Raw genomic sequence first — 22,853 nt, 5'->3', positions numbered from 1 at the left:
GTGCTGGTGTGGCATAAGATTTCTGTGCAGTCACACCAGGAAGTAGGAGGTGAGTGGCTAGAACATGCAGTTTATTCCTCCTGTATCACACCAAACTATCATCTGCAGAGATATTTATAAAGGTATTGTTCAGTTTAGACCTTGTACCTGAAGATTAGAGGTTAATCTTCTGAACTAGAAGGTTAAGAGTCTGTGTCAGTAATTTCCAGATGACCTGGAAATAATGGAATTTAACAGTGGGGCTCTTACATTTTATTAAGAACATACAGAGGCACGTATCAGGATGTTTTGGTGGGATTTCGGCAACATGAAGATGTGCAGACTCCATGATGAGCACCGGTTGAGGATTTTTTTAAAAAGCAATGCAGAATTTCAGAGGAGCTGCAGACCTGACTGGTGCTCTCCAATGTCAGCCAAATAAGAGAAACAACACCCAAATAGTCAAATAACAACAATCGCTTTTCATTTCTGTAAAATATAACTGGAATAGGCATTGTTGTTTTGAAACACCAATTCCAAAACATCCACAGTGTACCAGTGCATAGAGCCACTATGATCTTTACACTCATGTGTTTCTGTGCTTAAAATAATTTTTATTTCCAACAGGTCTAAAGAGTAAAACAGAAAAAGCCCATTTCTCCAATGAGAAAGCCACAATTTAAATATTTAACATATTTAACTTATATTTAACTTTGGTTACTGCAGGACTTAGCCTGCCCCCAATGGAGGCAACAGTATTAATATCCCACATACACTTTGGGGATGAAAATCTGGGTAGGAGGCCTGAGGGCTGAATCAGGGCACGATGACACATTTCAACGGTTTCATTAAAGAAATATGGTCGAATTGACATAGGCATCTTAATGTTTGTAATTTTTAGTGATATCGTAAGAAAATTGTTGTAAACCGGGGGTTTGGAGGTTACCTTTGAATGCAGAGCTCCTGGTGAGAATGAACTATGTGGAAGAACACAGAACCCCAGAAACACTTGAGCTGGAAAAGACCTCCAAGACCACCGACTTCAACCTTTGACTGATCACCACCTTGTCAACTTGACCAGAGCACTGACTACCATGTCCAGTCGTTCCTTGGACATCACTTTTAACTGGAATTCTGCGCCCTGCGGTTTCACTGACCACGACTTTTAGTGATACTCTACCAATTTTTTTTTTTTTTTTACCCTTTCAGCGAAGCCCCACCAATTTCTATTATAAGAGAGGTTTGGAGGTTGCTTTTTAATGCATATTGTCCGCACTGTAAGAGACCATCGCTTCTAAGTGGAATTCTGCGGGTTGTGGGGTTTCAACACGGGCCGTTCCCTCACGGGGGCTTCCCGCCCTCGGCGTGCTCCCTCACGCTCTGATGGCAGCGCTGCCCTCACAGACCGCGGCGGCTCGCCGGGCCCTTGCGGGGTAACTCGGCACCTCCGTGCCCACGGGAGGCTCTGGCGGAAGGTTCCCGAGGGAGGCTAGGCCGGGGTACCCGGTGCCCTTACCGAGGCGGAGCGGGCTGAAGGCTGAGGGTGATGACGCGCGCGGCGGTTCCGGCGCCGGGGCGGTGACCGAGGCGGCGGCGCGGGCGGAAGGAAGGGAAGGAAGCGGAGGGGAGGGGGTGTTTCACCGCCGCCGCCGCCGCCGCCGCGGTCCCATTGCGGGGAACGGGGCAGGGACGCGAGGGGAGCGGGAGCGGGCGGCGTGAGGGGAGAGCGAGAGCGCGCGGCGCGAGGGGAGCGAGAGCGGCGCGAGCGGCGGCCACAGGAAGTATCGCGAGAGTTGGCGCGGCGGCGGCGCCGGCGCTAGAGGTGACCGAGGCAGCGGCGGCCGCGGGCGCCTCCTCCTCTTTTTCCTCCTCCTCCTTCTTCTTCTCCTCCTCCTCCTTTTCCTTCCTCTCCGGCCATGGAGAAGGCGGTCGGCGCGGCGGTAGCGGTGACGGCGGAGGAGGGAGGCGGTGAGGGCGGCGGCGGCGAGGCCGGCAGCGCCACAGCAGGGCCCGGTCCCCCGGAGGGGCCGAGCGGCCCCGCCGCGCCCCCATCGCCGTGCGGGCCCGGGGCCGCGGGGCTGGTGCGGGTGTGCGACCTCCTGCTGAAGAAGAAGGCGGTGCCGGGCAAGGCGAAGCGCGGCGGGCGGGCGGCCCGGCCGGCCAGCAGCAGCGAGAGCGGCGGCGGCGGCAGCGAGAGCAGCAACAACGGCAGCGACGACGAGGAGGAGGAGGAGGAGGAGGAGGAGGAGGAAGACGAGGAGGAGGAGGAGGAGGAAGAGGAGGTCTCCGAGGTACGGCGCGGGGGAGGCCCCCGGGGTTTCCCTGCTGATCCGGTTTCATAATTCCAGCCCGCTCCCGGCTCCCCCCGCCCTCGGCCCTGCGGCAGAGCCGGGAAGGGACAGCACCTCGTGGTGGGGGCACGGCCGATCCCGGCCTCCGGTCAGCCCCCGCCTCGGTGAGCAGCCGCGGGTCCCCCCTGCTCGCCGGGGTACGGGGCCAGTGTCCCCCCCCCGGTTTTCCCCACGGGTCGGAGGCTCCCTGGGAGCCGCAGCCAGCGGCCGCCTTCATTCCTGATGTGGCTTTATTCCGAAGGGAAAGGGCCAGGAGCTGCTGCAGGTGCTCTCTGCCGCCGTGCTGTGTGCCATGTGCTGTATCGCGGTGGATATGGGAGCCGGGAGAGGGAGAGGCTAGCGGTGGGAATGCTGCTGGCAAGGCCGGGATGAGGCTCCGGAGATAGGCCGGAGTACTGGCTGCGTGGCTGGAAAGGTGTTGGCGCGCCCAGTGGTGGGAATAGGTCGTCTTGGAGAGAGCGTGCAGCTAAAGCAGGTGAAGGTGCAGCCAGGCAAAGGCTGCCAGAGTGCCCAGGGTGTTGAACTGCTGTATGATGCTTTCTCCGAACCTGACAGCCGCCCTGATTCCGTGCAATGCAGAAACAAGCCCAGGGAAGCAGTAATAACTCGATTTTGTCTAGTGTAAGGTTTTTCAGTTAGGTGTCACTGGAAAAGGCTGGTGAGGCTGGGAGCACCTTATTTGCATATGAAGTCACACAGGGTTGCTTTGCTGAATGGTTTTAATTCTGTAACCTCCCCAGCTGAACATTCACTTCTGCTTTTTTTTTCTGAGTAGTGTCCACAAAAAAAGCCCACTTGAAGTTTTTTAGATTTTCTTTGAACTTGCTTTCCAAGTGGTTTGGCTTTCAAGTGATATATCTACAGTTCTGTTAGAAATTGGGCAGGAAGGAAGAGTCTGATAGGTTCAAGGAAGGGCTGGGCTAGGATGGTGATAGATTTTTCCTTGCTTAAGCAGCACCCTGCATTTTATTCCTGTTGAAGTTGATACAAGAAGCATTTTATCCAGCTGTTTGAGATAAATTGCACGCAGCGCGCATGTCTCAACAAGTCATTCTGCTGGGTATTTTGTTTCTGGGGTGTTGATTTTTAGGAAAGTCAGTATCATTGTGTAGGTAGAAGTTTTTGTGGTGTAAGACTTGTAGGATAACTGGTTTGCTGCTGAACTGTGTTGTCCAGCAGTCCTGCAGATGCTTGGAGATCTCTGCTGAGCACAGGTCTTTGAGTTTTGCAGTGATGTGTGGTGAAGGGATGGAGGCCCTTGAGTGACTTCGATGTATCAGTTGACAAGCCCTGAGATCAGTTGCGTGTGATGGAAACATTCAACAGAATTTGTGTCAAGCGAGACCTACTGGCAAAGTCACAGGCAGGTTTTATTTATTCATCCACAGCCATTCTTCCCGATGGCTTGTTGTACTGGGAGCTTTCAGGTGAAATCGTGTGTGCAGCAGGACAAGAAGGGTAGAGACAGCTGAGGAGTTACAGGTAGCTGTTGAGGAAATCCCTGGTTGAGGCGAGGCTTTTCCCACATGCTGTGCCTTACAGAACCATGGGCACCTGTTTCACATGCTTCGAGACCTGCAGAGAGGAAGAAATGCCAATGATCATTAAAAATCATGAGGCAGCAGAATACTTCACTTTTTTTTTTTTTTTGACAGAGTGACATGTGCTATAGATACTGATACAGGCAGCTTGTGAAGGCATTTTGGGCATCTGGAAGCTTCCCTGATGGTTTCATCTTCTACTAAGTGAAGGCTTTCCCGGGCTGGGTGGTTTGGTATTAAATATTAAGCAGGGCTAAGTAAGCAAGTGAATAATACTGAGATGATGAAGTTCAGGATTCACAACAAAATATACGCTGCATGCTTCATTTATAGTTGTTCTTGATCATGCCGGTTGCTTGCAAAAATCTGTTCTAGTCTGTCTCTGAGTGACTTCAGGATAAAATGATGCAGCTTGTAGAATATGCACGGCTGAAATCACAGTTTTTAGGAACGTGAACATGGGGATGGCCTGATTAATGGAGCAGGGCATCCAACTTGAAAGTCATTCCCAGCAGCTCCTGGGGAGGAAATGTGTTTTGAGTGTTTTCAGTGAAAGGGAGGTTTCCTTGTCTGAAAGGAACCTGGTTTTTGAAGGAACTTTTGGCTTTTAGAAGCTTAAAAAAAATCCCACTGTAGAAACCAAAGCTTTTTTAGTTGTGTGGGAGTTAAATTTTTTTTTTATTTCAGATTTTCTTGAGTTGTGCCCAGTTCTGCAGTTGGATTGTGGTCTTCTGACCACGGGCAGTCTGGAAAGCACATAAAATGAAAAACACAAAGAAGTGTAAGTTGCTGCTTTTGCTGTAAATTGAAACTACTGTGGGAATGCTGCAGAAGCTGGTGTTCCCTCCTAACCATTCCCTTCATTATCTCTGTAAACTTAAGACAGTTTGTCTTAGGCTATTTTTTGCCCTTCCTATGCTTAATACATTAAGACTTCTCTAATCTCTGAAGTAAAGTGCTTCTACATTTGACTGCTGATGAGACAGCTTCTAAAAATCAGGAGTACAGTAGCAACAAGTCAAAGGAGTTCTAAAGGAAAACCTGGTGCATCCTGAGTCACAGAAACCCCAGGAGTAGAAAGACGTTGTTTGGCTTAGTTGTTGCTGACCTGATGGAATGGAATAGAGAGTTGTAATCAGCTGTTTTCATGTCCGTGTCTAAACTCCATCAGATCTCAGTGTGGAAATACAGGCACAGTGGAGAGCGTTGGGAGAAGTTTAATGGAAATTTCATACCAACAACTTTATGAGCTCCTATGACACTGTTCATGGCAACCTCCAAGGTTGATGTTTTAAATTGCAGCAAATTACTGCAAAACCCCAAGATTTTAGGTAGTTGGGTCCAGTGTTGTCTGTAAATGGTAAATTGCCTTTTCCCTAAAAAACAGTTGTTAAAAAATGGCAACTTTTCTCGGTATATGGGAAGAGGAATCTTAAGGTATGAGAAATATGACCGTGGGAGTTAGATAGCAGGGGAGGTCAGCTTTCAAGTTCCTTGAAAGTGTTCTTGTACATACAAATTTTGTTTAACACTTCAGTTCACAGTGAAATAGTGTAAAAAATGAGCAGGTCCTCATAGCAAGTTGCTGCTTAGAAACCAGATGTCCAGAGTGTATTAGGGCTTCTCTTATTTAACACTGAAAGGTTCAGCTGTGTAATAAAAATTGTTTACAAGCTTATTTCAAGTCTTTGAACTTGGAGGATGTTTGCTGCTGGCAGTGAAATTTATAATTGTCCTTTTATAATTTATATCCATCTTAAGAGTTTGTAAGTTACATTTTGTCCATGAATCTTGGGATGATCTGAGGTGTAGATCCATGTTGGATTTGTGCGTATTTATTACCTTTTCTGTGACTGGATTCTTATGTGCTGTGCAAATTAGCCTTCCAGAATACAATCCTCAGTTAACTATGCCTGAAAGTGCTGCCCTATGCAAAGTATGCTTTTTGAGATGTTTTGGCTATTTTTTAACCATCCTTGCTTTCACTTGGGCCTCCTGTAAGTAAAAGTTCATTTTTGTTTTTTCAGCTGCAGTTGAATTAGTAATTGAACTGAGCTAGTAAGATGAAGTAAGTAGAACAACAAAACACCACCACCAGTCCTCTAAAATTTCGTCATGCAGAAGAAGCTACTCTGAATCCCTTGGATTCAGATTAAGGTGTTAATCAGAAAACTTGGGTGTCCTGGTGTGGTTTCAAGAGCATCGCAGGCACACGGCTGTAACATTTAAATTGGAAAAGACTTAAAGAGCTTAAGTGTTCAAATGAGCTGATTTGAAACACAGAATTTGTTTTATAAATATTTTTCTTTTTTTTTAACCCTAACAGTCTTCATTAGAATCCCGGAATAAGGCCTTTGGATTCTGCAGGGCCAGTATCTCTGTCTTGACCACTGTGTGATGCGTTCACTGCCATTACTTTCATGTCCTTGGGTCCTCACAGATGTGACTGAGCATGCAACCAACTGGGCCCTGTCCTTGTGAGTGTGTGACATCCCAGGGTGCAGTTCAGTCTCAGATTCTTCTGCATTGTTTATCTTCTAAGTTTTTTTTTTTGTATTTCAGCTGTGTTTTGCCTGTACCATTTTGTTTCTTCGATTCAAAAGAGGAAATAAGAGAGAAATACCTTAGGATGGTTCTCAAAAATCCCTGAAATCTCAGGGCTGATCCCAGGGCTGTTGGTAGGGGAATCCCACAGCAAGGTTTCACGTTAGTGAAATCTACTGTAGTTGACTCCAGGAAGCATTAGTCAAAATTATTCCTTCCTAGGTTCCAGCAAAATCAGTTTGATTAGACCTAATGCATTTTTAAAAACATTCTTAATTATTGCTATATTTTGTGTGTGCTTTATTTAATTCAAGTAATAAGTGAATATCTGGGTTGAAAAAGAAACCCCCAAGCATAAAGTGACCACTACAGAAGGTGGAATTCAATATTGGCGGCACCATGTGAATTTGTTTACTTCCTTAGATATTTCTTCAGGAAATGTCCTTATAAACATAATTCCCATGTGCAGGCTGGAGCCAAACACCCCATGTTTTAAGCCAGTAATTCAGTTCTGTAAAGAGAATGGTTTCTCTGGAAGAGATTTAGCTCATCTGTCAAGGTTGAAGGCAAATGGGATTATGTGTGTTTGTTTCTTTCCCTCTATCGGTGTTTTAAAACCAAAACTGTTGGTGCTTATTTAGGATATAGCTGATTTGCAATTGGATTTAAGAATTGAAGAATCAATGCTGCAGATCCAAGATAAGCAAGAAGCCTTTGTTTTGGGGGTTAAGGGAACCAGCCCTTTTAACTTGGTGTTAAATTAAAATTGCCCAAATTTGCTATTAGTGTCTTCAGGCCATCTGAGCAAATCTATGGCTGCCTTGGTAGACATGGTGTGGTTTTTTATGAAATGCTGTGCTTCTGGTTTCTTGATGGTGTGGCTTTGTAGGTGACTCAACTGAAATGACATCCTGAAGATGTGCTGTGTCTGTAGAGCTTCTGCATCTGCATGAGACTTCTTTTGTCATGTCCATAACTTTTGATCTGTTGAGAAAGAAAACCATTGGTGAGGAAGGACTGATGCTGGCAAATGGTTTGGGTAAGGTCATTTAGCTAATGTATACTTAGGGAAAAAGTCTTCCTTAACGTGAAGTTACCTTTACCAGTGAGTATCAGTATGTCTTGGTGTTAGTGTGGGAATTCTGGTGACCTCCATCCAGCCATTGTGCAGTGTCCACAGGAATTCTGGAAAAAAAAAAATCCATTGTTGACCAATGAAGGGCAGCATTTCCTCTCTGTTTCCACTAAGCAATGATTTGTGTTAATCGGTACTGGGAGAGGTTATCTCGCTATTCCAGATGTTTTTCAGCCAGGTTATCCCCCATACACCATCCTAAACTCTTGACTCTGCCAAGAGCTAAAGCCACGTGGAGGGGTTACTTAACTCTTGTGTCACCTTATTTTCACAGGAGGCAATAGTCGTACACCAGGCTAAAAATCAGCTGCAAAGCCAAGCATGTCTTCAATACATCCTTGTTTGTGCTTGCAATATTTTCTTTTAGGCTGGATGTTGTCAGTAGGATGGTTTTGTTGGCGTTACCCAAAGCAGTTTTTGACAAGTTCAGATTACTGGTGTTTGATGTACACGAGTTATTCCTCTTCTGTATTTTACCTGCATCCTCAAATTCCAGGAGTATAATGGTGTGGTTTAGGAAATGAGCTGAAGTAAACCTTGATTTTATGTTTTTCCCTGCCCCACCCCAGTAGCTGATGCGGTATTTAATCAAGAGTGGATAACGTGTCCAAATAGGCAGCTGCTCAGAGCTAGAAAACAGAGCTAGAAAGATGTTGGAACATTAAGAAATATAATGAAATATTGCTATTTGGAATATCAGTTTGGGGTTTTGGTTTCCATTCTCCTCAGGTTCAACTTGAAACAACCACAAAGTGTCTAGATTCTTTATTTTTTAGGTTAAAATTGAAAGCATCTTGCACACAGTAATACAAGTTCAAACTGCTGGTGAGGGGGCTGCCTTGTATTTGGTCTCAGGTTTGCTTCCCCTTGCCCTAGTGAACAAGGAATGGTTATTTCTAAGTCTGTATACATCTGTCCAGCTGTGCAGGAACAGTTTCAGGGATTACAACCCCAGCAGAAGGGGAGTATCTGAAAGCCCCCTCTCGGGCACGGAGTGATTCAGAGATAAGAGGAGGAAGGTCGCTTTTAGCCTCCCAGCTGTACCTCCCAGTTCTTCCCACACACAAGAAAAAAACTAAACACTTGAAGGAGAAGCTGGGGCACCCTTGTGCATCTGTGTCTGGCAGGTGACTCACATGTTTTCCTGTCCTGGAGCTTTCCCATTTCCAAACTTCAGGTATTCTTGCCTTTTGTTCAGTCTTGTCCTGAAATGCTTTGCCAGTGGAATTTTCCTCTTGATGCTGTTCTGCAGGTGTGAACTGTTCTCCTCCACAGAATGGGGAACAATGCTTTAATGAAGTTTAAATTTTCAAGTCATGATGTGACTTAGATTTTTTCTCTAAGTTCTCAGTGCTGTTCAGCCCCTGCGTCAGTGTGGGTACTAAACCCACTGCAGCTGGGGGAGTTGGGCTTGGAGGAAGGGAAAAAAAAAAAAAAAAGGCATTCAGTGCTCCTCCCAGCCACTTGGGAAATGATCTCGTTGAAAAAAAACCTCAGCAAGAGAAAAACCACGTTTCCAGTTGATCAGTTCCTGGATCCAGTTTGTCATGCACAAGAGCTTGTGCTGACACAGCGAAGAGCAGGAACTCAGGCAGGGAGGAGCATGAGCACTGCCTCTCTCGGTGAGATAATTCGTTTAAATGCTTGTCACAGAAAACACTTGCATTGTTTCTGAGGACTGCAATTGGTAGGAATGGTACAGATCAGCGAGAATTTTTCCCTTCCGAGGACAAACTAGTCCTCTTGACACTTCCTCTGGATCTTCTGTTTGGAAGTGGCTGGAACAGATAAATCACACAGAATTCTTTTTTTCTTTTTTTTGGGTGTAGCTTAAAAACTTAGAGCTTCTTCAGATAAAATCAGGACTGACTTTTGTCTCTGGTATTTGTTCAAGTTCTTGAAAGCAGTGTATTAAGGATAGGGAGAAAGAGAGGAATTAAGCAGGATTTTATTGAAGTACTGCAGTGTTTTGTTTTATCACCATCACTTTTGTGTCATTTAGTGCAGTGCAGCAAAGGAGTCACTTTGGAGACTGACAAAAAAAGTCACAAAGCACAATTGTGATTGTAATAATAACACAAAAAACCAAGCTGGCTTAAAGAAAAAACGCACTTTGAACGTAACAGTCTGCTCCGTGGATGAACATATGCCTTCTGTCCATCTCCGTCACGAACAGAAGTGAAAGTTGGCATAACAGCATGCTGGTATTTTTGTGGAGAATCAGCTTGATCAAGGAACTCCTCAGGGATAAATATAGTGGCCAACTTTCTGTACTAAACATCAGAAAAGGGCCTTTCTGGCGCTTGCATCATGGGGAAATGTCTACAGTTCTGTGTAAAATCACTCTCTAAATGCACTTGTGTCTTCAAGTTGAGAAAATTTACTAGTGTCTTTAAGTTGAGGTGGGTTTTAGAAACATGCTAGTACCTGCACCACAGCAGGGTTCTGCAAAAATATTTAGGATAGAGAATGGCACAGTGTGATGGGCTGACTTAGCAGCTTACTTCCGCCCAGAGAGGGGAATCTCTCTCCCTCTGTGCCCTCTGTAGCTGAGCACTGGTGGAACAGCTGTGCCAAGGGCCGTGTTTGTTATGAAAGTTGATACGGATGTTAATTCCTCCTGTGCTTTGGAACAGCTGTGGACTGTTGTGTCCCAGCACCGTTTAGTTACGTCAGAGTATGGCCAGAACGTTGGTTAGGCCTTGAAAAATCCTACAGTAGTGATAATTTACTGGCTTTGAAGAAATGTGTGAAGTCGTGACACCCAGGAAGCACTTCCTTGAGTGAGTTGGACTTGAAGTAAGTTCATTACTAGTAGAACTCTCAATGAAATTTATTTTTAAAAAAACCTTTACATTAAAAAAATTGCCAAAATGTTTTCAAGAAAGGCAGATGTCTTTGATGGTGGCTTTCGTTGTAATCCAGAATTGGCTGTTACAGAGTACACAGCCGTTCCAAAAACCACTGGAATACTTGCTAATAGAAATAACTCAAGCAATTGATTTCGTAACAAAAGTATTGCGCACCCAGTCAAGAAGATACTTAATTTTTTAAAAAACTTTTTGTCAACTTCCAAAGCATTTATTAAACTTGGTTGTAGTTAAATAATTCCTTCGGGCTCTGTGTGTATGATGTAATTTAAATGTGGTGGAGGGGAAGAGGTTCTGCTGCTGGAGGGGTGTGCCTGTGTGTTGGGTTGACAGGGAGCCTCAGCTCGCCTGCTAGGGCAGTGAGGGGTTTAGCCATGCTGTTGAGGAGGGTTTAAGATTTTTTGGTTTGGACTGTTGAATGCCTTTAGGGTTAGTCTTGGGCTAAACCTAAGTTTACTCTTAAGGAGTAAGCTCTTACTGCAAGCACATCTTGAATTGAGGGCAAATGTTTGCAAGTTAAATGTTGTATCTTCTGGTAATCTGAGATAAACTCAATCTGTGATTTTATTTCTGAAGACCCAACAAAGAAGAGATGGGGAACAGGAGGTACTGAACTCCAGTGTTCAGCTGGAAGTGTTTCCATCTGGGAGCTGGTCCAACTACACTGGCAGTAAATGCTGGGAGTTGTGCTGTGTGGTCCCCAGTCTGTCTTGCTCTGCCAGGTAACCTCAGATGAAAAAGGAAATGAACAACCATATTAAATGAAAACAGAGATCACATTAGTATTTCATTTTTTATTCCATTTATGTATTTTTCCTTCTTCAGCCTTATCCAACAGCTTGCTCTGTCAAATTCCAGGCTTGATAGTGCTGTCAATGAATGGAGTAGGTTTTCCAGCCATTTTAGTCTGTAAATTTGAAGATGCCAGCTGGGTAACTCTGATTATTGAGAGTTTTGTAAAAGAAAGAAACATCAAGTACATTATTACGGTTCCTGCTTTTGGAATAGGTTTCAAAATCTGGTATCAACCAAGTCCAAATTCATTATGAACAGCCTGAATATAGAGCTGTTGAAACAACCATCTGGTTCACAGCCAGGAAAAGGAAGACAGGGACGTCCCGATCCAGCAGGTCCTGGATTAGAATTTGACGTGAAAATACTTAATATAATATTCACTTAATTAGAATTTATGCATGCAAGTAAATGCTGGATGAGGCCAAACGAAAAGGAGGAGATTTTGTCCTAAAAAATGGCTTTTCCTGCTCTAAGGTTTCCTAATTCTTGGCAGGGAATGTGTCTGCACTTAAAAATTTTTTAAGAACTTGCACTCAAATTTTCATGTTCTAGTATGGAGATATCTTGGATTAGTACCTGCTTTAGGGTTTGAGAGGTGTTAGTATGAATGATGTTGGACTGTACATGCTGCTTCATTTCACACAGCTTTTCTGTCACCAGTATTTCACATGTGGAATGAGAAAGGAATATAAGTTCCTTCGTTGGAAGAAGGATCTTCCATGTCCCAAGTTGTGTTTTCTGAACATGTCCCTCATTTCACTTGTGTTTGTCCCAAAACCAGGGATCTTCAGTGTGTTCCAAGTCCTTGGCCTAAGGACTTGAAGCATTGTATTACCCGGTGAAAACTTACTGGGTTTACTGTATGGATTACTTAAAGGGAGACCTCTTTTAGAAAGCTCCTCTTAGACAAGAATGTGTGCCAGTAATTTTACACTTCTGCAGAAAAACCCTTTTAAAATATTAATGTAATTTTGTCTCCCTTTTTCACCTTTTGTCAGGTGCATTTGGATTTGCATTGGGCAGTTCCTCCATAGCAAAATCATAGGGGCTATCTTCACGTGTTCTGGTTCAGTTTGTCTTCAGGGCAGTGCTGTGGATGAATAAAGATAGTTTCTTTCCTCCTTTTTCCATGCTTAGGTTTGCCTTAGGGAGTTGAAATCCAAAAGAATAGGGCTGATGTAAGCACTGACCAGGGCGGAAGGCTCCTGGCTGATGAGCAGGGTTTGTCTCTCTCTGTGCCAGGATGCTGCTTGCTTGCTGGGCTATAAAACTCTGCTCAGGTGTCAGATGCATTTAGGCAGAGATAAAGACTTAATTCAGAAATGGTTTTTATGTTGTGCATCTAGCTTCTGTCTTGAGATGGATGGTGTGAGAATAAGAGGCTCCTGATAAAGTGAAGATCGTTAGCTCACGACTCTTGACCGGAGTGTTGCAGTCTCCTTCCAGAATGAGCTTGCTTTTGATGTTCTCTGTCTTCAGGTTCCAGGGAAAAGTGCTACAAACTGAGTGCTTTTGGACTGAGCTTGTATGATCTGTTGGTGAATCCTTATATTTCTCTTAACTTCCTGGCATGATGGTGCTAACTTGTAATTCATTTGTGGAATTAATTGCCTTTTTGTATTGACCCTTGAATGAGAAATTGCCTATGAAATGGTAATGCAGCTGGAATGCTGAAATTTTTAATTGCCCAGCTATTACTGGGAGGAGGTCTCCACCTCTTTAAGAAGGCTTCCTCGGGCATGGAGTCCTTATATTCCCTGATCCCACCACATCCTGACAGTTCATGCAAGCTGCTAAGTCAGCTTCCGTAGCATAGTGCTTCTGTTTAGGGAGAACAGACCAGAGGAGGGTTTTATAAAGGGAACTGGGGAAGTTACTCCATCAGATAGGTCATAACTATCTGAGTCTGTCAACACTTAGTCTTAAAACCTTTTTAGTGTTATGCAGTCTTTTAAATTGACATAAAAAACCTCAGTATGTGTGAATTGTGGTGCTTTCAAAGGTAGTTAAGTCAGACACCTTTTCAAGATTCTAGTTTCCCTGGAGCTGTGGAAAACCTAGATCTCAAGGATACCATAAGGAATAGTACTTCATCCTTTCCAGCTTTGTCTCTTTACCAAAATGAGTAACACTAACTGAACAGAAAACACTGAATGTGTCAGAAAGGTCCGGAATGTCTTGCTGCTGCCCTAGACCACGGGAAGAATAGGCTGGAGAGAAATGGAAGACCCATCTTGGCAGAAAAATTAGTTTTTGAGTAGGAAATCATGTTGAATGGTCAAAAAAAGTTGTTACATGGTCGTTAGAGAAGAAAAATATGTGGCTTTGTTATCGAAGTTTCCTTGTCTGTGGGAGGTAACGGAGCTGAATCAAGGGGGGTGTGATAATGAGAATGGGCAGCAAGGATCATCTTGTGACTGTAAAACTCACGTGAAAGTTCCACTTCAGCTTTTGGCAGGAAAGTCTGAAATGCTCAGAGAGAGACACTGAATTATATGGCTAAGGGAATAAAAAAATCAGAATAAAAGTATGTCTTCAGTATTTATCAGGTTAAAGCCCATCATCCCTGCACATCCCACCCCAATAATGAAAATGAAAGGAAGGGAGTAGGTTTCTTTTATTTGAAATTCACTAAAGCATCTGCCTGAAGGATGTTGGAAATTTAGTCAGGCTGACAACTGCAGAGCTGTGATTGCTGCAAGAAGTGAAGAAAAAGAAACCAATACACAATGTGAAATTAGAAAAAACGGATGGAGGTCGTGACTTCAGGTGATGCCTGAGGTTTGGGTTTGGACTGACTTGTTTTTATGTAACCACCAAGAATCTAGAAGAAGGAGTTGGATCAATCTCTCTGGAGGGAGAACCTGAAGCAGTAGGTTTAAAGCTCATTTAGTTTTGTATTGACACAGCACTAAGGGACCTTAAAAATTGCACCCAGTGGTGACTGATGCAAACTGCCACAAAGAGATTATGCTTTTGGGGTATACCAAGATTTTCGTATTTAGAAAAGAGGCTACAAGAAATAGCAGAGAAGAAAGTTTTTAGTGTCTTGGTGGTTATACGGGTATGATGGAGAGCTGCAAGTTATAGGCACAGCTGGGACTGCAGTTCCTAATGAAGGTTGGTGAATCCTCGTGCATTTATCTGCAGCAGTGAGTACCCTCAGGGGTGTCTGTCTGGGGAAACGTTCAGTTCTGCCTTATTTGTGAAGGGGTCTGCAAAACTGTTTTTATTCTAAGAGCAGATATGAGGAACTGCGCTCAGTTCAAATGAACATAGGTGGGAGTATCATCACTCTAAAAAAGGAAGAATTGGGCCCAACACAAGTATGAAGCAGCCTTTGAAAAATCTGTGTGGATATTTCTTGCACCGAGTATTTTTCTTGGATATCATCATGGGGTTTTTTTCATGTTAGAAGAGCAAACGTGGTCATTTGAATGTTTTAATGATGGAATTTTTCCCTTGGTGATTTAACTGAGTTTTCTGATTTTAAGGGTATTTCTAATTAATGTAAAATGCTCATCTTGTGTTTGTAAGTGTATCTTGTTTGGATTTTTCATTGTGATGGGTGAAACCTCAGTTGTCCATATGACTGGTGGGGGTTTTGCCTCTTGGCACTCTAGCAGATAATCAGAATGTCACAAAATTTGGGCTGGAAACCCACTCTATTTTTCGGTCTTAACTGTCTCAGGAACTTTTGGATTCTGTCTGACTGTTTACCTACTTCTGGAAAGGGAAATACTTGGGAAAGCATGCTAAAGGGGATAACTGAGTGATAATTTGTTCTGTATTGAGGGCCTGTTTTCAACTCTCCTTTTTTTCTTCTCAGAATGATTTGGTTTTTTTAGTAATTAATGCACCTTATGATTTTGCTGAATAAAGTGTTAGTAGCTGCATGGGACAGGGTTTAAACAACCCAACCTTGACACTCTGCTCTGTGGCTCTGAAAACACACAAAAAAGTGTGTTTATATGCTTTGGGACAGTTGGTGACCAGTACTGCTTGATCAGCTGTAAATAGATAACAATGTGCTTTTGTGATATAAGAGTGGGAATTGTCTGATCAATTGTTCAATGCTCGCATTTCTGGGTGCCAGAATCTGTCTCGGATCAATGGTTGAAATGCTTGTGCTTCATGGTGACGTGATGCCAGTTCAAAATTCACGGTGGCTTGCATGGTACTGGAAGGTGGGAATGAAAGATCCTCCTAAAAACTGTCTGCAAGCTCTTGAGTGTGTACAGTTCTGCTCTGCATGAACAACTGTGTTCTTTTGGAGGTTTTTATCCTCCCTTTGGTCATTTCCACATAGTTACCAGTGCTGTGTGGGGAACACAGTGCAGAGTAAACCAGCCTTGATTTGTACCCATTCCTAGCTTGGCTTAACACGCTTCATGTGGCTTGAAACAGGACTTTGTTCCCCATTTTTAAGACTGTCTCATCAAGCTGCACTTCAGGTGTTCTCTCTCCCACCTTCTGCGTGGAGAACAGAAGGGTTTTGTGTGTTTCAGGCTCACAGAGTGTAAGGGACATGATGGACGCAGCTCAGACAGCTGCGTGGTTTCAGGGTACCTCTTGATCAGGAGAAAAGGCTGATGGTAATAAATGAGGGCACTGAGTGGATCGTGCCCTTCAGCATAACGCTAAATAAAGATGGTTAGCTTTCAAGTAGCTAACTTGAAAACTGAGAGATGTTTTGAAGAGATAATGTGTCTTATCTTTTCTAATCAAACGGTTCAAGTAATTCCTGGAGCTGGACTTGAAAGCGAGGAAGAAATGGGTTTGTGTTTACCTGTGCAGAATTAAAGATGTATTTCCTGACCTGTGTGTAAAAACCAAAATCACACAGTAGAAATACAGAAGAAATTAATCACAAGGGTCTAAATCTTGTTTTGGTTTTCCCCTAGAAAGTTCTTCTTTATTTCTTTCTTTATTTGTCAGGAGCAGAATGGAAGCATGCGTTAAAGCCTTTACTTTACACCACTGTGAGATCTTCAGTAAAACATAAGGAGTTAGGGGTGGGCTTTTTGGAATTTGGTATTCCATACTGTAAATATTTTTGAGGTACAAAAAAAAGTGTGATATCTCATTTGGCAAACAAATGCTTCTTTCTAAGCCAGCACCAGAGAACTGCAGATTAAGGTGGGCCAGGGGAGAGGAGGAGGGGTTGGGTATTGAGGTTCTGAGTGTGAAATTTGGAATGTTTTGTTTGTTGCCCTCAAACAGATGTTGAGGGTGACTTGCTTTCTGTGCCAGGACGGTTCTCCACTTGCCCTCAGGGCTCACATGTAGAACCCGAGTCCTCGCCTTGCTCTTGGTATAAGGGAAGCTCTGAATTACTCTTTGGCTTAGGGTTTTGTAAATGAAGTGATGCTGTTGCAGGCAGGACTCCGTAGTTTCCCAAGCGGAACAGGAAATGGTTCAGCTCTGAAGGTAACTGTGTTCCTTCTTCTCCTGAAAATCTTGGGCTTGTTTTGTAGAGCTGGAGGAGATGATGCTGTTCAGTTTGCCCTGTGTGGAGCAGACAGCTGCTTTTGTTCCTGTGTAATGCTGTCTTTCCATTTGAAAATGTTTTCAGTGGTGTCATGTGAAGTATCTCTAGCTCAGTGCTAAGTTGTGTGTTTTAAGCTTTTTTTTCCCGTTTTTTTGGTGTGATATAAGGTATCTGTTAATTCTTTCTGAGGCTCAGAAGACTGAATAACTTGTCTTTTGAGACATGAGTGTTATGTGGGAGGTGGTGGCTGGTTTTTCTTTTTTCTTTTTTTATATATACACAAAGAAATCCTTCAAGCTGTCAGGGACAGCTTTGTACTGGGCTACTGTTTGTGCATTATTGCTGGATTTCATGTACATGAGAACAGTTGCAAGGGGCTGCTGGGGATGGTGGAAATGCCATCCTAAAAGCATGACTCCAGAGGAACCATGGAATATTGTTCTGTGGTTCTTCCTTGAATTAATTCTCGTAAAACAGTGTAAAATCTGGGGTGTTCCCTAAAGTGGAAAAATAGTATGGGCAGCCTGGGCAGGTGTTGAGTTTGTGTAAAATGTAATAGGTGAGTAGGACATAATTCCCATTTGTGGAGGTTAAATAACATTTTTAAATGGAAGAATGTAGCTATGCCGAAAATTTATACCGATCAACTGGAATTTCTCTTTGTGATGTTACTTGCCAGTCTGGCCAGCTTTCTTAATCCAGGTAAGACTATTCTTGCTCTTAAGTGCGTGTTTTTAACCATTAGAGTATTTTTTGGGAAAAGATAGGATTGATTAAAGTAAGTGATTACTCTGAATGTTTCTTCAAGTAAAAATGTGGGTTTAATTCCTTTGGCCATTGGAGTCGTTTGTGCTCTGCTAAAACGACGTCATGAGAGAGGAGATTTTTGTGGGGTTGACAAGGTTTATTATGCTGCATGTTTTGAACTGGAAAATGAGTTGAGAGCTGCAGATATGATTGCTCGGTGATTTTGACCTGCTGCGTGCAGAATTGGTATCCTTGTTACCTAGGGTTATGGAATATGTAAGATATCTTTTGGTCCATTTGATGTTTTGGGTGAAGCAGAGAAGTGTGTTGGTAAGAAGTGAATACTCACCTAGGTGGGTAGATAATGATGTTTCTCAAAGCTACGTTGTGGAGACCTTGCTGCATGAGGTCAGTACCTTTTTCTATTGGTGTCATATAGCCTGTTTCTGGAATTCCTGCCACCCTGGAGCTGGGTGGAGGAGGAAGGGATGAGGGCAGTTGGAAACACGGCAGCTGATGGAGCAACACTTGAAAGAGGTTCAGGAGGTTTTGGTGTAATGGGAAGACAGGTCATAGCACAGAAACAAATGTGGCATGGCACGGATCTGCCTAATCTGAGGGCTGGGGTTTCTGCGAGTTCACGGCAGGGAAGGAGGTGAAATGATCTATGGGACACGTAAAAATGAGCTGGTTCTGCTCGGGTTTTTTACGTTTTTTATTCTGTTTTTCCAGCCGTGAGATACTGGCGGAGGGGCGCAGGATGGGCGTTGGGGAGCGGCGCGGCGCGGTGCGCAGCCCCCCCCCGCACGCGGGTGGTAGGCGCCGGGCGCGCACGGGGTGGAACGGTCCATTTCCTGTTCCCGTGCCGGCGGCGGGGGGGGCCCGGCCGTGAGGGAGGGGGCGGCGGGGCATGGCGGCGGCGCGGTGAGGCGGGGCGCGGGCGGCCGCGATGGAGGCGTACGTGCTGGAGGACATCCTGGAGGTACGGCCGGGGCACAAACAAAGGGGGCCGGGGGATCGCGGGGGGCCTTGGGGCCGCCCCCCGGCCCCGGCCGTTGGGGCTGCGGCGCTCGGTGGGGCCCGGGCGAACGGGGCCGGGCACCGGCGTTCCCCCCGCGCCGGGAGGGGTCCGGAACACGCACCCCCGGCGGTGACATTGCGGTCACATTATCGGAGATTTCAGCCACTGCCTGCCATAACTAACTCTCTTTTACTCTTTATTTGTGCCAGTGTTTCCGTTTCATAGAATCGTGGAATCACAGAATGGCTTGGGTTGGAAGGGACCCTGAAGATCATCTTATTCCAGCCCTGTGCCGTGGGCAGGGACACCTTCCACTGTCCCAGGTTGCTGCAAGCCCCATCCAACCTGGCCTTGGACACTTCCAGGGATCCAGGGGCAGCCACAGCTTCTCTGGGCAACCTGTGCCAGGGCCTCCCCACCCTCACAGGGAAGGATTTCTTCCTAATATCTAAACGTACTCTCAATCAATTTGAATCCATTCCCACTCGTCCTGTCACTACACACTCTTGTAAGTAGTCTCTCCTCGTTTTTCCTGCAAGTTCCCTTCAGTTGCTGGAAGGCCGCAAATGGGTCACCCTGAAGCCTTTTTTTTTCCCTGAACTGAACAATCCCAATTCTCTCAGCCTTTCTTCATAGCAAAGAGGCTCCATCCCTCTGATCACCTTGGTGGCCTCCTCTGGACTTGCTCCAACAGCTCCATGTCTTTCATGTACTGGGGACTCCAGAGCTGGAGGCAAGACTCGAGGTGGGGTCTCAGCAGAGCAGAGAGGCACTTTTTTTTGCAGTATGTAATTTCTCTTACTGCATTTCCAATTGTCTAAATGTAGCCTGTTCTTGCTTCCTCTACAGTAGATCTCCCTCTGCAGCAGTAATTTCTTACGAAATAAATTACATCCCTTCCTGTGAGGGTAAGCTGGAAGTGCCCTTTCAGCCAAATGGAGAGGCCAGCCTAGAAATCATAGAGTGAAACGGGTCTCTATTACAGCTTATATTTGCTATAGTAGTTCAAGGAAATGTTCCCTGGCACACGTTGCCCAGAGAAGCTGTGGCCGTCCCTGGATCCCTGAAACTGTCCAAGGCCAGGTTGGATGGGGTTTGCAGCAACCTGGGCTAGTGGAAGGTGTCCCTGCCCATCGCAGGGGAGTGGAACAAGATGAGCTTCCAAACCATTCTATGATTCTATGAAATACCTTTTCTTGTTCCTGTGGTTTTTCAGGTTTTGCAAGCAAAAACATGATTTCGCTGCCAGATGACTTGTCAAAATATTTGCATGCATTCTTTATTGTAACAAGAAGCTGCATCCTTATTAGCTGCTGTCAGAATTCCGACAAAATAGTGTTTCCACTGATGCTTGTTCTGTAGGCTTTTTCCCACAGCAGCCACATGTAGGTTGCCCTAAAATTTTTGATCGATAGGAATCCTTGGTATTAACTTCTTTGTGGACTTCAGAACTGTTTAACATAATTACATCCAGAATATTAACTCAGCTGTTCACTTTGTGCTGAATAAACTGGCACAGATGTATGAGCAAGACATTCTCACCAGTATCTGTGTGTGTGGCTGAGTTTGTGTGGGGAGGTAGGAAGAGCAATAGTGAACTGGGCTTTGTGCCATCAAACAAATATTTCAGTGCTTCACTTGCATCATTGCATACTGAAAGCTTTTTCTTTTTTTTGTTCTTTATTTTAACCACAGTTGCCATATGCAGCTGCATAATATGTCAAATTAATAAGGTATGTGGTGCTTATCAATAGTCCAGTTTGGAAGGGCAGTTGGGAAGTTAATTTTATCAGTATAACAGAATTTTGGAGTTGTTGCATGAACTGAGCAGTTACATCTTGCTTCTCGGTGGGATGTGGTGGTTTTTCTTTTGATAATTTTGTCACACATTCGCTTCCTGTTCTCAACACCAGCTGGATCCAGGTAAAAGACATCCTCAGGAATCAGGCATGGCTTGTCTGGCTTTAGATATGTGTGAACTGTGGCTGAGTCAGTTCATGAATGTCTCAGGTACTCTGGTAGCAGTGCAATCTGTTCATCATTTCTTAGCACATCACCAGAAGCCGTGTAATTCTCTTGCGTTCCAGGACGTGTCCAGAAGTACAGTTTATAGTTCCTTCCAGACTTGTTTCTGTTGTAACTTTGGGCAGTCTGTTTACAGTGTGTGTGTTATTTTCCCGTTTCAGGGCTCTTTTTCTCCCATGGAGCAGCTTCTGATGCTCATTCAAAGACAGCAGTGTGAAGATGGAGAGAACTGTTCTTGCTTGGGCAAGGATCTGTCATCTCTGTTGTTTTGAACTTACTTGGTACTGCTTAGTATTTAACCTTGCCTCTTCATAAAATCTTCAAGAATTTTTTCCCTCTAAGTTGGTTATAATTTAAAGCAAGAAAAAAAGGTGTTTTCTGTAGTGTGCTAGTTATGTTGAGTTACCAAAGAGACCGAGGTTCAGACGGTGTTAGAGGCCCCTTACTGCAAGGGGTGCTTCTGGGGCCAAAATCACTTCTGAATGATAAAACAAAAATAAGTCTTCAGCAAATTTAATGCAGCTGGAGGCAGACATGGCTATCAGCCCAGAGGATTTCACATAGCATCTTGGCTGCCCTGTGCTTAGGCCACCTTCAAAGAAGGTGCACTTGGTGGAGAACTGTAGCTGGCTTTGCTACTTTCAGCTGAAGATGAGCATTGTCTTGGCTCTGTCACTTGACTCTGGCATTGAAAGCTTTGTGTGGGAATACAGGTGAATAAAATTTCGGCACTGTGGCATTAACCTGCAGTTAGCTTCTGTTCATTTGGTTCTTTTGCTCCTGTATCTTGACCATACTTATTTGTTGATGTGTGACTTCACTGACGCAAGGCTTTTTTTGTTGGTTTAAGCTTCCGGGTTTTGGCTTGTGTGTGCCAGTGAAGGAGTTATTACGTTACAGGAGACCTTAGTATGGTGTTCAAAGTAGGTGTAAACATGTAGTTGGGTTTCTGATGCTTGAGTTAGTCAAGATAATCACTCTGTCGGGTCAGAGAATAGGAGGTAAGTTCTGTCCTGACAGATGAGGATGTGGTCTGTGTTGTGCGCTGAAGTCGTAGCTCAGAAATCCACTTAGGAAGCTTATCACAGTGGAGGGGTAAATTTATATTCCCTGTGTTGATTTGAGGTTTTTCAAGAGCAGCAGCCGCGTGCTCTGACCTTCAGGTTCTTTGAAAGCTCGTTTGTGCTTGGCTTTAGGGAGACAGACTGGAGTCTAGCGCAGGCCCACGTGTGGCGCTTGCTTTATGTCCTTAGCAAGTGCTTTTACGTCCTTCGGCTTTGTAGCTTAAAGTGGATATCTTCCACTTACCTTGAAATGAAACTCAAAATCACTGTGAGAAAAACTTGGTTTGTTACTGTGATTGTGGGAGTATTTCCTGACTGCAGAAGGGATTTTTTAATTTGATTTTGTACTGGAGTAATGGGGATAATTTGATAATGTCCAAGATCCTACCTTGGTTGCTTTGTAGCTGCCAGTGGTGTAGCTAAGAGGTGAGGTAATATGAAAGGATTGGGTGTTATGCCTTAAATTGTCTAGCTGAGCCACAGTGAGGGCAGGAGAGCATAGTTAAGGTGGTGACCACAAGACTTCCACAGAGCAGACACTGCCCTGCTTGAGCACACAGGTGCTCCATGAAACACTGGTGGAAGGGAGAGCAAACATTGAATAGTGGAGTTGTATCTACAGTGCATGTTCAGAGATCAGGGAGGCCTCTGCAATGCAATTTTTCTTTTCTTTAACAGGCCAAGTCTTTTAATATTTATAAACACTGTAGTCTCTTGGTCTGAAGATTAAAATTAGCATTATATTGCAGTGTTTGGGCATTAGTAGCTTTCCCACGTTCCAGCTCTCAAACAGACTAATCCTTTCCCTGTTTTCTTTCTTACAGTTTCTCTTAGTAATCTTGTCTGGTTTACTTTTTACCTGTTTTCCTGGTTTTAAAAAGAGTTTGCCCATATGAAGTTGGTGTTGGCTACTAATGTGCTCCAGTATTTCCTGGTGATTTCAGTCACAGAATATCCTGAGTTGGAAGGGACCCACAGGGTCCCGTTGAAGTCTCACTCCCCACTGAAGTCCAGCTCAAAACCCATCTGAGTTGTTGCAGTTGTTCGTAGGTTTCGGGACAGCCTCTCTCTGCATTATTTTCAAGTAAGTTGGAGCCCTGCTGTAGTATCCCTTTTGTTGAGGCCCCATTACTAAGTCTAGGCCACATCTAGTCCCAGCCCCAGGAGATGAATTTTGGAAGCTGATGTTCCTGCGTCCAAGGTTATAGTATGAGGAGGAGAAGCAGCAATGCCCCCACAAACAACGCAGCACCAAGACACCCACACGGGACCAGGAGAAAACTTCCTTGC

General features: G+C 44.5%; 1 protein-coding gene across 4 annotated transcripts in view; it reads left to right on the top strand.

The window, feature by feature from the left end:
* The first annotated feature begins 18,372 nt into the window (after positions 1-18,372).
* The window catches only part of ANKRD17 (ankyrin repeat domain 17), a 54,047-nt gene continuing 49,566 nt past the window's right edge, over positions 18,373-22,853 (top strand). For 2 of the 4 annotated variants that reach the window (XM_032107986.1, XM_032107985.1), the window contains exon 1: positions 18,373-18,435. In XM_032107986.1, coding sequence (XP_031963877.1) covers positions 18,403-18,435 — 33 coding nt within the window. In that variant the 5' untranslated portion in view covers positions 18,373-18,402. The remainder of the gene's footprint in view (positions 18,436-22,853) is intronic. The other 2 variants (XM_032107988.1, XM_032107987.1) reach the window with 1 other exon arrangement.

The sequence above is a fragment of the Corvus moneduloides genome, chromosome 5 (genome assembly GCF_009650955.1).
Source record: "Corvus moneduloides isolate bCorMon1 chromosome 5, bCorMon1.pri, whole genome shotgun sequence".
Classification (NCBI taxonomy): domain Eukaryota; kingdom Metazoa; phylum Chordata; class Aves; order Passeriformes; family Corvidae; genus Corvus; species Corvus moneduloides.
The sequence above is the reverse complement of the archived record's forward strand: the minus strand, read 5'-3'. Positions and strand labels throughout refer to the sequence as shown.